Source organism: Seriola lalandi, unplaced genomic scaffold (genome assembly GCF_002814215.2).
Source record: "Seriola lalandi dorsalis isolate HSWRI2012SDOR001 ecotype SW California unplaced genomic scaffold, Sedor1 jcf7180002052086, whole genome shotgun sequence".
Lineage (NCBI taxonomy): Eukaryota > Metazoa > Chordata > Actinopteri > Carangiformes > Carangidae > Seriola > Seriola lalandi.
The window spans coordinates 505,617-521,124 of NW_019522639.1; the positions used below are offsets into that span (position 1 = coordinate 505,617).

General features: G+C 43.2%; 1 protein-coding gene across 5 annotated transcripts in view; it reads left to right on the forward strand.

The window, feature by feature from the left end:
• LOC111649891 (nuclear factor 1 B-type) overlaps nucleotides 1–15,508 on the forward strand; it is a 65,952-nt gene that overhangs the window by 39,579 nt on the left and 10,865 nt on the right. For 3 of the 5 annotated variants that reach the window (XM_087172134.1, XM_087172132.1, XM_087172133.1), the window contains exons 3-8: nucleotides 4,191–4,247; nucleotides 6,819–6,887; nucleotides 10,039–10,159; nucleotides 10,680–10,801; nucleotides 14,003–14,137; nucleotides 14,326–14,510. In XM_087172134.1, coding sequence (XP_087028260.1) covers nucleotides 4,191–4,247; nucleotides 6,819–6,887; nucleotides 10,039–10,159; nucleotides 10,680–10,801; nucleotides 14,003–14,137; nucleotides 14,326–14,510 — 689 coding nt within the window. The remainder of the gene's footprint in view (nucleotides 1–4,190; nucleotides 4,248–6,818; nucleotides 6,888–10,038; nucleotides 10,160–10,679; nucleotides 10,802–14,002; nucleotides 14,138–14,325; nucleotides 14,511–15,508) is intronic. The other 2 variants (XM_023399585.2, XM_023399586.2) reach the window with 1 other exon arrangement.

A 15,508-nucleotide genomic window follows, 5' to 3' on the forward strand; every position in this document is an offset into this window, starting at 1 on the left:
ACTTGCATGACCCTGTGCTGCACACACACACACACACACACACACACATACACACATACACACACACACACACACACACAGAGTCATATTTGGGCTGTGCATTTTCAATGAAGGACAAACTGGAGTCTCCTGCAGCAGAACAGGAAAGAAAAGCAGGAGGACACTGAGCAGTAAGGCTGCGCGGCCACATCAAATATTTACTCAGGAGCAGCTGTATTGTCGAAACATTACGCATCGGAGCTGCTCCGTAATTAGGTCGATATTTTCTGCCCCTCTCCCTCTCTCTGTTTCCCTACTTCTCTGGGAGTCCACCCCTCTCCACCTCTCCTCCACACTCCCCTCCCCTTGCCTCCCCAGGCTGCTGAAATGCGTCTTGGCTCGGGACCCATGCCTCTGGCAGCCAGAGTGCTATACATGTGCACAGAACCCCGCTCGGCATAAAATGGCTGCCAGACAGGCTTCTCCTCCTGAAATGTCGACAGCGGTATGCATCTGCAGGGTGTGCGTGTCGCGCGTGCGCACTGTTTTTTTGTGGAGGATATCTGTACGTGTCTGCAAGTGTTTGCGGGCTAGGAACGTGCACCGCTGCTGTCAAAAAAAAAAAGAAAGTTTCCCAAACTGTGTGGCTAATTTAATCCACACTGCATGTGTGTATGTGTATGTGTATGTGTGTTCCGCAATTTAGTGGGAACAGTATGGGTATCATGCCAAAAAATGAGTGGGTGGGTTTGGGAGAGTGTGTGTGAGTGTTTAAGTGATTATAAAATCCAGGCGAGTAACACACATGGGCGTGGAGACGCCTCACGAGCACTGAGAAACTTTCTTCCCGAGCCAGATTTCTGTTGCCATTACCCCTAATTGCCCTAATCGTTACAGTGGTATGATAAGTATCCCACCGGACACGAAGGTGTAAGAACTCGTGGACACATCCAAAATACCCACAAGCCCCCTCTGCTGCTTTTTTTTTTTTACTTGCTTTTTTTGCTGAGTAACAGCGGATGACCTGATTCATATGTGGTACTGTTTTTTCACTTCCTTCATGAACCGGTTTGTTTATTTAAACAAGTGGCAGGGACGGACGGTGCCAAGAAATGTTGTTTTTGGAAAAGGGCCGTGTGTGTAGGTGCGTGTTTATGTGTGTGTATATGTGTGTGTGTAAGAGAGAGAGTGTGTGTGTGGTGTCTGGCTCTTTGATCAAGCCCTGCCAAGCTTCCAGGGCAAAGCCCAGCCTCCTCGACCACAACTGTTTATTTACAGGTTACACTAGTGTTTATTTGAAGACTATCAGATTGACCAGGCTTCTGCACAGGACACCTTTCAGATACAGATACCAGGACTCAGATCCCACTTCTTAACTTTATTTCAGGCACTTTCTGAGGTGCCTTTTTAAAAATAAAATTCACTGTCAATTTATCTCTGATTGAATCCAACTTTCTGTAATGCAGAATTATCTTTTTTTTTACTTGCCCATAATTTATAAAATAGGTTTTATTTGAATACCTGTTGTGATAGAAAACAGACTAGATTTGAAATAAAGTCTAAAATAGATAAAAAGAGCAAACTCACAGCCTGACAAATGTGCACGCAACGTGCTAAATAATAAAATCACACTGGAAGAAGAAGCATGAAGCAGCCCTTCTTGGGTCAAAGGTAAAATGTAATGCAATAGGGGAGGTGTTTCCAGGTCCGGGGCAGGCCTGGCAGATGCGCCATATGCTTGCATCCCACCTTGAGTCATCCAGGTGGTCTCTCCTGGTGCTGCAGTGGGGCCTCATGCTGGAAGATGCTTCCTGGGATCTCTAATTGCCACGACCATCTGCTCTTTTTGTCATGGTTGCCTGTTCAGCCCTCGCCGAAGAAGAAGAAGAAAAAAAAAGAAAATGAAAAACTCTGATCTGATGTGAACGTACCGGCGCACGGATCCCACCTCCACCTCCTCGCCCTTTTTCTCCCATCATCACCTTTTTCAGCGTCTACCTCCTCTCCGCTCTCCTGTGCCTCTTACCCCCCCACCCTCCCCCCACTCCTGCCCATTTCTTTCCCTCTCAGCAGTTGTCGGGGAGCGAACGTGGAGTTGGCAGTCACAACTAGACTGATGGATGACTCTGAAAATGGCATGGGGGCGGGAGAAGACAGGAAGACAAGGCCACTGAGCTCCCTGCAATCACTTTATGGACATGTGCTGTGCCAAATCCACACAAACCTCTGCTCACCCACAAAAGCTGCTTTACAGACTGTGTGCATGCATATGTATGTGTGTGTGTGTGTGGTGTGTGTGTGTGTCGGGGGCAACTAAAGGGACTCGCCGCTTATTGGTGAAAGGCAAGGGAAAGTATTTCGCTGAGGCCAGACGATGACGTGAACATGTTCAAGAGTGTACAACTTGCAATGTAACACAGATGTTAGTATTGAAATGATTAACAGAAACTTAATCTTCAATTTTGGTAATTGATTAGCATTTTAAGTGATTTAACAAGGACAAATGCCAATCGCTGCCTTGTTCCAGCTTCTCAAATTCAAAGAATTGCAGCTCTTCTCTGTTTTATATCATTGTAAATAGAATATCTTTTGTGTTTTGGACCGCACATCAGACAAAATAAGCAATTTGAAGACATCACTTTGGGCTCTGGGAAATTGAGACGGGCAATTTGTAGACGAAGAAACAGACAGAAATAAACATGTTCAAACTGTTCTGTGTGTACAGAGATCCCCTAAAACCTGAAGGACTACCCGACAAGTCAGGCTTAAGCTTTTACTTTTTTAGGAAGCTGAGCTGAGATAATATTGTAAGACCATGACTTGTACATTTCTTGTACGTTTTTAGGGCTAAGCACTCAGAAAAGAGGGGATTTTTTTTCTCCTTAACGTATGGTCCTGTTCCCTCCCTACTTTGTCATTGTTGAGCTTCGGCCAAGAACATTCTGTTTTTGCAGTGCTGTTTAATAGTCAAATTTAGGAGAGGGGGAACAAGAGTGAGAGGGAGAGAGACATAGAAAGAGAACAAGAAAAGGATAAATCTTTCAACTTTTTTTCTTCTTTCTCTCCCACCCCCCTCTCTTTCCTTCTCTCCATTGCCTCTGTAACACAGCTCATGAGAGCCGTGGCAGGAAAAGGGGTGTTGTTGCAAGGCGAGGGTATCTGAGTTCACTGTTTCGAGCTTCTTGTCTCGGCTCTCTCGTGTTAAAGGCGTAGATGATAATCTCCCTGCTGGTTCTCATTGAGCCCTCTCTGCTCAGGGCATGTGTAGGCTCGGGCCAGTTTGAGTCATTATGGGGGGTCCACTCAGACCCCGCCGTTCGCTGTTAGACATGGCATCAATTCAGCGCCACTCCGTGCATGGGTGTGAGGCCTCGCTACAGTAGGTTGAGCCAGTTGTTTTTATTTGAAAAACACCATCACTCTTTGCGCGGATTGAAATCTGACATTGAGTTATAGTCTTAATTTTGATGTTTCACAACTTTTCGTGTTGCGTGGTGTAAAAGATAAAAGGCTTTTCATGGCTGTCGGTGATTGACCGGAGCAGGAGCTACTGAGGAATGATAGATTCCCCTCCCAGAGAGGCTTTGAGGTAAAAGACGTCAGTCCGGGCCATCTCATACCACAGCCTGTGCACCGTTGCCGGTGGAAAGAATTCCACTCATGTTTCCTTGTATTTTCCCGCCCCTCCTGTCCTCACTCCACATTTTGTTCTGTGCTCGTACCTTGCACAGCAGGACTGAACACATTCTCTATCCCCCAACACTCCCTCAGCCCCTTTGAAAAATTACCCAGAGGTCTTCTGGTAAAAAATTTTTGGCTATCCTGTGTCAGACACAGAGCTTTTTTTCCCCTTTGCCCTCCCATTAATGATAATGCTGTTGAAACAAAACTGTCTTGTTTAATGTACAGTAGGTATGCTCTCCGTGACTGGTAGATAAGGAAAAACATTTAGGCACCCAGGAAGGAAATATCTTGAGTCCTGAACTGCACTTTATGCGTGTTGACAGGAGTTATTTCTTTATTTCAAGATGCCTGGGGAGTGAATAAATGCTAGTAAATACAGTAAGACTTCTGATTTACTTTTTTACTGTAAGTTACCATACTGGTATCTTTGCTGGAAGTAATCAATGCTGACAAGAAAATCGTGCTTTAGTGGGAAGGTATATTTTTGTGCTATACTAACCTCCCCCCTCCTCTCTGTGTGTTTGCAGACTCGCAGCAGTCAGGAAGTCCCAGTAACAATGAGCCAGGCAAGAACCCTCTTCCAGGTATGCACAGTACCAGTCATCCTCCCTCCTCCCTTCTGTCATTGCTCTATTGTTCCTCTGCACTCGCCTACTGTACAGTAACCTATGTGCTACATAGCTTACCTCATTTAAATAGTGTTGATCTGCTGTGACTTGCGTAATAGTAAAGGCTTGTCAGCCTAGGCGTAGTCCACATGCAGCACTGTCAAGTGTAAAAGCTGCTATTTTGAAACATTGGACATTGGATGTCCAGTTTATGTTAACACTTCAGTTATTAAACTAAATTATCTAAACCGGTGTAAAATTAAGACATCCACTAGCTGAGGCCACAGTTTTTAACTTTGCATGGACTGAGGAGGAATAAAATTTGATTGGATCGTTAAATTTCAGTTGTCATCATCATCCCAGTGGCAACATCAAACACTGTAAAATTAAAATAAAAAAAAAAAAGACACGCAAGATCGTGAAAGTGTTACAGCAGATTGGCTGGTAGTGGAGTGCATCAAGGTGAGCCAGCAAAGCCGAGCTGAGGAGAATATTCTCTGACAGCGCTGTTGTTCCCCTGGACTGACTTGCACTGTGTCGTCACAATGTTGGTATGAAAATAGTTTGAGAAGTATAATTAGTTTTCTACCTCAAGAGCAGGTTCTGCTGATATGAGTGCCAAGGAAAACATGCTAGCGAGCCAATGACTCAGACCTGGGAGGCCTTCGGCAGTGGCACAGTTCCCCCTCAAAAGCCGTTGGCTCACTGGAGGCATTAGACGTTGTAGGTGCCAGTCAAGCTGCCTATCTTCCTGGCACGGCCCGAGTGTCCTTGGCATGGCTTCAAAGCCGAGCCGGAGTCATTTGGGTGTCAATAACTTGTCTGGCTGTTTTATTTGACTGACAGCCTGTGATTAGTGTTGCTGAGTCCTGGGCAGGTCACACAGAATGCACCGAATGCTTCAGCACCACAAGAAACATACGGTATTGCCATCGTTTGTTGAGTCTAAAAATAGTTTTCTGAAAACAGGAGAAAAAAAATCTGGCTATGCTGAAACAACCTCATCTTCCTTCCAAGCAATTCATGATTCCAAGTGAGTCTCAAAACTGTTTACTTACACTGGACAGAGTGAAGCAATCGCACATTTTCAGAATATCAAAACTACAGTGAATGTCTCAGTAAAGTGAATATTTCTTCCTGTGATACTGTATCTTTCTATAGGGCTGGATACCTTTCAAAAATGTTCAATACTGGTACCGTTTCCAATACCATTCCATTTTATTTTCCAGCTCCTTATCCGGGCATTTTTACACACAGCAGTTTCATAACATAAAAATTATAAACCTGTTTATCACAATGTGGTTTAACTTAACTTTGTTTTAAGTCTGCTGCAGCTCTTTAGTTTTATGTTTCAGCACCTTGGCATTTTTCCACTCAAAGCAATTTTACCACATAAATAATAAACCTATTTACTTCGGACTGAAGTTGTCAAGAAATGAAAATGTATGTCCTTTTTGCATGTACTATTGGCATCAAGCCTGATAACATGGAGCCACACTTTGGATCTGTCAGATATATTTACACCTACTTTGCAACGCACACTGTAGTCAAGCCTCTCAAAATACCACGCACACACACACACACACACACACACACACACACACACACACACACACAAGCAAGCCCTTTGTCTCGGCATAATGTATATTTTCCCTGCATGCCTCTACGACGTGTTTGTGTAATGTTACATTAGACAGCCAGTCACCCCTTTGGTACGAGATTGCTTATTGGCTCTTCCTTAGATATTGAAATTGGTAACGAATGACAAGGCATTTTTCAACACTGGATAGTAGAAATTCAGTTGATGCCATAAAAGTTTAGAATTTGACCTAGCCCTATCTCAGCATACCAGTGTCAATATTGACAGATATTAAGTTTTATGTGTGTGTTTGATCGACGAGGCAGAGCCTTGCAGTTCAGCGCTTGTGTTGTACTAACAGTTGCAGTTTGACTCACAATGTGCATGTCACGTCCTCCTCACACACACCTGTCATGTCACTCTTGTCCTGCGCTGCACGGAATGGTTTAATGGCATTAGTTTAAAGCGCAGTAAATGAAGTGTCCACAGAAAAGGAAATCATGACGAAAAGATCAAATAAGGTTTTGGTTCTGCGTCTCATGGTGTTTACTAAAAAACATGAAGGTTAAAAATAAAAATAGCGTTCAGTAAAATAAAAGACAGATTGAAGGAGAACATGAAAACAAGTCATTAGAGGTTTGTGTATGTTTCAGACTGAAAGGGGGCTCTGTCACTTTCAATTTTACTGCTGAAGATAAATGTTTTATTGTTTTTTCTCTTAGCGTGCACAAACACATTTAGTGATGGAAAATTAACAAATACAACCCGTCCATGTTGAATCAATATTTTTGAGATTATTTGGTTGGCAATTAATCCAATGTTGTTCTTCATTTAACGCACTAAGAAATACATAATGCACAACATTCAACAATCTACACACTTTAATTGTGCATCTAGTAAATAACAAGAATTTCAAATTTGTTAACCCAATGATCAAGCTCATGATTATTGCCTCTGTGTTTCTACAGTGTACTTGGAAGACAGCTTCATCAAATCAGGAGTCTTCAGTGTTGCAGAACTGGTGCGAGTGTCCAGAAGTAAGTACATGTTTTCAGTTATCACTGATTAGCCCTGAGCTCAGCTTGAAACTGGGCGGAGCTATGCTGGGAATAACATGAGGACACCAAAGTCCATGTACTCAGAAGACTGTTGAAGGTGTAGGTTTCCCTAATCTAACAGGTGCAACCAAAGTCCTTTTAGGCAAGTCTTGCCACGCAGCAGCCATCTTGGCGATGTCCCCGGACAGTTATTTCTGGCTAACAACACCAGGCCCCTATCTGATGGGGAAATGAATGGGGAGAGAGCCATGTATAGCCAATGTATAGAATCATCGATCAAATCTGATAAAAACTGCAAAGAAAGTTAGGTGACTTTGCCCCAAAATAAGGGTTAAAACACTTTTTTCGATTTCACGACACCAACTTATTTTATGGCTCGATCCAGAAGCTGTGACGTGACGCTGTCTGTTGTCTGGTTTTAATTCACAAAGATTTCTCTAACTTGCTCCTTTTTTTTTTTTTTTCACAAATCCCAACCTGTTTACTGTATTTACTGACATCCACCATGCAACTGTAGTGCGGTAATTCCAGTTTGGCCAGTCTGCTTTGCAGTGAGAGAATACTTGACTGCAAAGCCATCTGCATGAACCTGTGTATATCTGTATAGACATGTCTGCCCTCTGCAAAGCTGTCGACGGTTGTTCCTCCAGGAGCTGGAGTCTTCTTCCCTCTGATAGTTGAAGGCCCTCTGAGACACTGTACTGCCTCTTAGCTAAACTGTAACATGCCTGTGGTGCGCAATAACTCCAGTCGGCCCCAACAACCTGTGTTTAAAAGAAACATAACTGTGCTGTCTGTGTGTTGTTCTGGTCCTATGGTTAGATTCAGGCTGGTTTTGAATTCCTGCAGTCATAAAAACTAGTACAGTTTAGGGCTGCAAGAATTAATCAGTTAATTGATTAGTTGAATGATGGAAAATTAATCCGCAACTATTCTGATAATCAATGAATTGTTTCAGCCATTTTTCATGCAAAGATGCCTAAAGTTTTCCGGTTTCACCTTCTCCAATATGAGGATTTGCTTCCGTCTTTGTCACATGTAACAGAAAATATATCATATATAATAATCGAATTAACATTATCCTTTAATTTCTTTTTAAAATAAGGGATAAAAATGTAAAACTTTCTGCTCATGTGCAAGTTTTATGCAGCTAACATCCTCTAAACTGTCGACTTGCTTTGGACTTACAGATCCTAATAAGCAGCTGTTGACATGTATAATGGATTTGGAGCCACAAATTTTATTTAATGGCGACCTTGGTTTCTGTTTACCCACTGTATCAAAGTCTTTCTAGTGTAGGAGCATGGACCAGGTCGTCTTAACCGCCTCGTACATCGCGCTCTGAAAGGCAGAACCTGCTCGTTTCACTGCTCAGAGACTGAATATCCTTTGAAAGGCTGTGTTTTTGTTTAGTGTTTAATTTGCCCCCTGACCAGATGGCCGCTGCGCTGGTGTGTTTGCTCTCATGTGACCGAGCCCGGTTTCACTAAAGCCGACTGAAGTCGAGCTGGAATTTTAAAAAGGTCGATGGACGCACAGGAATTGTCACTCACTCAGCCGGTCACTCCCTGGGAAGATATCTAAGCAGCCGCTCATCCGTCATCGCGCTTCTCTCCCAACTCTCCAGGCTCTCGAGACATTCTTTGAAGTCCATCAAAGGGAGCTGCGGAGTTCAAGGCTGACTTGCAATGCAGCATTTCGACGAGGACACTCATTAATGCAACAGGAGCCTCGACTCCAAGTGCAAAAATATTTTGTCAACAGAAAACGTGGGCATGCACGGGCAAATGAAACTGCTGATCTAAATATGTGAAGACGGTGTATTTTCTCGTATCTGCTTATATAGTAAGATGAGGTAATCTGCTGGAGGAGGCATTGTGCAGATTGTATTTTCTGCAGCATCATTGTTTCATTCACTGTGTTTTTGATCTTAAAAGTCAAAGCCCAGATTATTAAATGAGATGATTGGCAGGGTGGCCAAGTGGCATCACAAATATTGTGCCGAGCCAAGAAGCGAGAAACCAGCAGAGAGAGAGAGAGAGAGAGAGAGAGAGAGAGAGAGAGAGAGAGAGAGAGAGAGAGAGAGAGAGAGAGAGATGGTTGGGGGTATCCTCAGCCATGAATGAAAAAGCAAAACAATGGTCTTGTATTCAGCGTCCTCGGGCCGGATGCATTCCTCCACAGACAGCTCGGTATGGGTAGCGGCGGGTAGGGGCCTTTGCCAGGGCTACAGTGGGCTGCCAGGGCGGAGGCTGGCGGAGGGATCGTGCCAGTGGTGAACCTCAGACCACAACAGACGGCGCCACACACTCCATCCTCTCATCGACTCCAAACCAACCAACCGCTCAAGCTGCAGGCTGCCTCGCGGGCCACACACTGCAGCGAGAGAGACATAGAGAGACATAGAGAGAGAGAGAGAGAGAGGGGGAGAGTGAGGATGGGTGGTGAACTCCTTTTGTTCTGTAAACATTGGCCCGGCCTCCCTTGAAACAATATCCCTCACCTTGACCGCAGTGAGAAAAACAACACCTTTTCCACTGTAAATCACTATGTGAGGAAACTGCTGAGTATTGTATTGTATTGGACCACAGAGAAGTGCAATGTGAATTCAGCTGAAAGTTTACTGAGCTCATCTGACTTTTAATGCATCACAAATGATTCTATTGAGCAACAAATGGTTGGATAACTCATTTAACAATACATGTCTTACCACTGCACATTTACAGTACATGTTTAGTGCATATTCAGTTTGTCTTCTTAGTGCTACATATGACTGAAATTGGACTTATTGATAATTATGATAACAGTAATATACTAGTAAAAGGTTTCCCCTGCAGCCACAGCCATGTGAAAAGAAGTGAGTTGTTAACCAGAGAGCTCAGCAGAAACGCCTGCAGTGGTCAGACAGTTAACCTGTGAATAGGGAGCGCTTAATTTGATGCACAGTGCCTCTTAACACAAAGCATCAATAATAGTTAGTCAAGCTATTGTGCGATTAATAGTGCGTCTCTAGATGCAAGAGTAGGGAAAGACTGCACTCAGTCTGACAACACTGCTGACATTGGACTCCTTCTTTGCAGTGACTGCAGCATGAACTGTCTCGCTTTGTTTTTCCCTTTGTCCTCTACAGTGCCCATCACCCACGGTGCAGCAGTAAACTTCTCCATGGCTGACATGCCCAGCCAACCCTACTACCACGACCTGAACTCCAGTGTGGGGCTGCATCGCTCCCTGTCCTCCCCTCCCGGCAGGTCAGTGGAAGCCACAGCAACAGAATAAGCTCTTTAGACAAAGTTTGAGGAAAAGGTCCTTCTGTTGTAACATAGCAATGATATTCCTCCCCTTTATGGTATTAATAACCCAGAAATATCAGTGCACATCCATGATATCTTTTATATATGAAGCTGAAGTGAAAGTGAAAACACTTTGACATTTTTTAGAGTTAACTAAACGAAGACAAGCTGTTTCCCCCTGCTTCCAGCTTTAATGCTAAACTAAGCTAAGCTACAGGTTTCTGGGTCTAGCTTCATATGTAGCGTAAAGACATGAGAGTGATATCATTCTTCTCATCTGTCTCACGGCAAGAAAGTGAAAAAGAAATTATTTCCCAAAATGTCAAACTATTCCTTTAACTTTTACACAGCCCAAATTAATCTGTGACAGACATCAACTCCAACTGTCCTGAATTAATAGACTTTATCTCGCAATCTTGACAATTGTGATATAAAAAATGGCTGCCTGTTAAAGCCATACACTTCTTCATGCTTGCAGCAAAAGGCCCAAAACAGTGAATATGGAGGAGAACATGGACACTAGCCCGACAGGACCTGACTTCTACTCGTCACCCAGCTCACCGGCCAGCAGTCGGGCAAACTGGCACGACAGAGACGGAGGTGATTTTCCTGTTCTTATTTGACCACCTTTATTTACCTATGGGAGGTATGTCAGGCATGGATGCACGTTGTAAGCAGCACTTTGCACTGCATTCACACAGCTACACAAACACGCAGCGTGGATCTTTGCACGGCTCAGTGTTGCGCGAGAGGGTGTTGACAAAACTTAACGAAGGGTAGGAGATCTTCCGTCCTCATCGCATGCAAATAGATGTGATCAAAGTAAACGTCTCGTATTGTTCTTTACCAGCAGCTGAACTCTCTTTAACTCTCAGCCGTGTCATAAGCTACTGTATGTCAGTGCCTCCGCCCGTTTCATCACGGATGAGCTGCATCTGGTTTTATCTGCACATGAACCTGTTCAACCCTCTTAAAATACATACCATGACAGAGATAGCCCCAGGCATCGCCAGTCATATAAATGTTTAAACCCATTTGAACCGCTCTCTGAATGTAAACCTGCATTCTCTCACACCTGTTGCTTAGACAAAGGAAACATTGTATTCCACCATGCAGAGTGTCCTTAATGAGAACAAATTGTTCCAGCTTAAATTCAACACTTAGCGTCCCAAAAATAAGGTCACTGATTATTTAACTTACTGATAAACTTTTGCGTTTTTTGAGTTTTTAAATGTCAGGTGTGTGATTATCTTCACACGCAGACACCTGAAACACATTGTGAGTGGCTGTTTTAGAGAAATTCCAGATGTAGAGCTATTCAACCTGCAGGGCAAATGTGTCAGATGATCTCTCCTCAGGAAATAGGGCTATATTGTACATCTTGGCTGAACTTAAGAAAGAAATTCCCATATCGGTAGAATATTAATGATCATGTGACATTTGTACTGTACAGGACTAGTTAGACAGGCATCAAAAAACAAATCTGGCCTAACAAGTTCATACATTGGGTCTGGAAACATGAAAAGATCAAGATGCATGTATCAGAGGAACAAGCATGCCGCCTTGCGTGCGTGTGAGACAGCGAGATCCTCGCGGGACAGCTTGCAAGTCTCATTATGTCGTCTCCTGGTGCAGAGAACAGAGCCCATTGCACTTCTAATTAAGGCCTCACTGTCCCATGTTTCCGGTATCATTCTCACTTTCTGCTGACTTCTTTCCACACACCAACTGACAGAGGTGATAGGAAAGGTTTCATCTGACTGTGACAGGCACAAGATGATTGGAAATGTCCCAACCTTTCCTCAGCAGGGCGTACCTCTTTTGTTGCATTTCTCTTTTTTATTTTAATATAATAAGTAGAAAAGGCTGAGGCAGGAAAACACCAGATGATACACAAGAGACATGGCACTAGTGGGATTTAACCACAGCCCAATGTGGGTACATGAAATTTCAGCATGTCCCATTGCACAAGGCCTGACTATTGCTCTACGTAAACTTAGACACTTGGGGCGAGGAGAAAGGGAAAGCAGTGGGTAGGAAACTCTCCAAAGACAGCCATTATTCTGTCAGGAGAGAATAAATGAGAAGTGGGGTGATATTAAACCCATATGAGGCCTCCCAAGTGCCAGGCGGTCATTTCTCGCACATGGTTGTCATTCGACAAAACCTCACAATGTAGTGGAAGAAATAGTTTCTCTCTTGTATTTTGCTCTGGGAAAGTACTGTACACTTTAAAAAAAAATTCTATGTGGGATTTTTTTTAATGTTTTGCTACACATTCTCCCATTCAATACAAAATAAATCAGATAGCAAAAAGACTACTAATCTGATTTCGATGCATTTGACCTTTTCATTTGAAGTATTTAAAGTGTTTAATTTCTGGTAATTAATTGTCCAGTTTGATTTCCCCGAGGCAGTCCAGTTGATTCTCTGAAGGATTTAATTAACAGAAGAGTGGAAAAGCCGAGTACCTCCACCGCAGAAAATATTTCCTACTTTTACATGGAAACATTAAGCAGCTATATCAATCTTCTCAACGGTATTTCTCCCTCTGACACAGAAATGAAAGCACTTAAGCCTGTATCCTCTTGCAACCTCAGACTGGGAAATCCCCCTGAATTCCAGCCACCTTTGTCGCTCTCTCCTCTGGAAATGAGTGATTCTTCCCGTCACTCGGGTGGATCCGTCCCTGTTGTGGGAAAACACAAGGACGGATGGTTTATACTATAGAAATGCCTCAACAACAGGGTTTATATGGCTTATTCTGAGGGAAAGAGATGGATGAGTTGAAAGTTATACACCTCGAGAATCTGTGACAGACCAGAAAAGCACTTGATGAATGTTCATAGAAGAAGCAGGAGCAGACATAGGCCATTGCCCCTCGCATCTATTTGTTATCACGTTCCCTTCAGACACTGTGTCCTGCCATGGAAAATTGAAAACTGCGCAGGCGTGACAGCAGAACATTGCTCATGAAAGTGTAGAGAAGCAATAATGAGCTACTTGTAAGAGTTTGTGCACATACTTTTACTTTATAAAACTGCACAAATTTCCTAAACAAATTTTCATGTCTTTTGCTGAGCCTTCAAGATTATTCATGGGGAATTACAGCAGCTTGTCAGACAGCGTGTAAGGCCAAGGCGAGCAGATGTTACACAGTTATATTCTATTTAAGATTACGTGAGGGTCTTGAAATTCTCGAATCCTCTTTGAGTGACCAACTGTACGTGGTATAGTACAACTCTGTGTCAGTTGGCTGGATTTAATTGTGTGCTCACACATGACAAAAGCCACATTTTCACAAGACTTAAATTTCCCAGTGATTTGTAAAGATTCCAGAGATTATATGTGATTTTGAACCTTTACAGTGTCGGTAATTTGCAAAGTACATTTTTCATTGTCAGCTGCATTTGGAGAAGAAATAGGTCCCCTGATAATACTAATCCCATGCAGATCAAATTCTGCTGAATTTCAACAGTAATTCAGTTTTGGCACTCAATTCCTTTCATTCATGAGAAGTGGAAGCATTAGCAGAAACTACAGGGAAATGCTGTGATTCATTTTCAGCAACAAACCATTAAAAGGAAAAAAAAGATAACCTTGCAATGTTTGTTTTTGTGCATTAGTGAAGTCATTTGATTTCACTTCCCTGTCTTTCAATGAAACATAAACGTTGAGACAAATTCTTCACTTCAATGTGTCTGCCCAAAAAAATAGTTAATAAAAAGAATATTTAATTAAGCATATATACATTTTCTGACTGTATTTCTTCCTTTATGTGTTTGTGTGTGTTTCTACTAGCAGACATGTCCTCTCCTACCATGAAGAAGCCAGAGAAGCCGCTGTTCAGCCCCACCTCTCCGCAGGACTCCTCACCACGACTCAGCACTTTCCCTCAGCCTCATCACCCAGGCCTAACTGGTGTAGGACACAGTGGTGAGTTTAACCTTAACCCCCATCTTGCGAGATCCAAAGCTCTAATCGACTTCATCCTCATGAACACGGTTGAAAAATCTATGTCAATACTTGATTTAGCCCCGTAGATCAATGATGATCGCTTTATCCTAACTCCCTCTCACACACACTCAGTCTTTATCTTCCTCTTCTGTCTGTCTCTCTTGCAGTTATATCGACGAGGAGCCCCCCTCCACACTCGCCCCTGCAGTTCTCGGCCTCGGCTATCTTGCCCCCGGCGCCGTCGCCCTATTTCTCGCACACCACCATCCGCTACCCGCCCCACCTCAACCCTGCTGATCCCCTCAAGAGCTACGTGCCGTCATACGACCCGTCCAGCCCACAGAGCAGCCAGGTCAGTCTTATTTTTTTTTCTCTTTTTGTCTTTGAAGAAGCTGGTTTGTAGGCCAGAAGTATGAGGCTGCTTTGGCACGACGTTCATGGCCTCGGGTTGTTCTTTGTTATCTTGTTCGGCTTTGCTCCCATCTGACCTCAGAAGATTAAAGATTAGATAAATTATAGCATGCATTTGTCATTATTTCATTACTGCCCCGTCAGTGCATTTGCAAGTAGAGAAACATCATCCTGTTTTTCTTGTTTGTTTGTTTTTTTTTATCTTAAACCTGCTCCTGGTCATTCTCTTTATTCATGGTGTGGATTACACTGAGGTTCAGTGACATCTTAATAAAACTGCATTTTCACAGTGCTAACAAGTCCAAAAAATCATATTACATACCGCAAATTAGACACTTTAAGCCCTTAAGGGGAACCATTAAATGGCCTTGTACCCCTTATTTTAGCACTCGGCTGCCTGCCCCTCATGTGGCGACATAATATTGGTCAGGGACAAACTTAAAATTACAATAGTCATTGTAAGGAGTTAATTTATTAGAATAATTTACAGTGAGTTAAATCATAGTAAAATTACACCACTTGCACTGCAGACGACCCCAGACTGAACTTTGCAGGCCACTTCTTGTGACACAGAAACATATATTTTCTGTAGGATATAATGCTCATGTTGAAGGTTGTAGTACATTCCCAGCCTTGTATTTGTGACGACCGCATGACTCCATAAAATAGTCAACCAAACTAGTGCAATTGCAGTCACACGTGACATACAAAACTGTATCAAGACACTGAAGTAAATCAAATAGCTTCAGGCTTTTATACATTCTGGGTACACACTGCGGCCAGTGTGTTGGAGAGAGAAAGCAGGCGTCTCTATAGATGAGAGAGCCGTGTGATATTTATGTGAGTTTTATATCCCCGCTGTTCTCACTGTAAACAAAGGCCTCGTAGACGGCTCCATCTCCAGAGCAGGGAGCGGGTTAGAGGGGGGTGGGGGTGGGG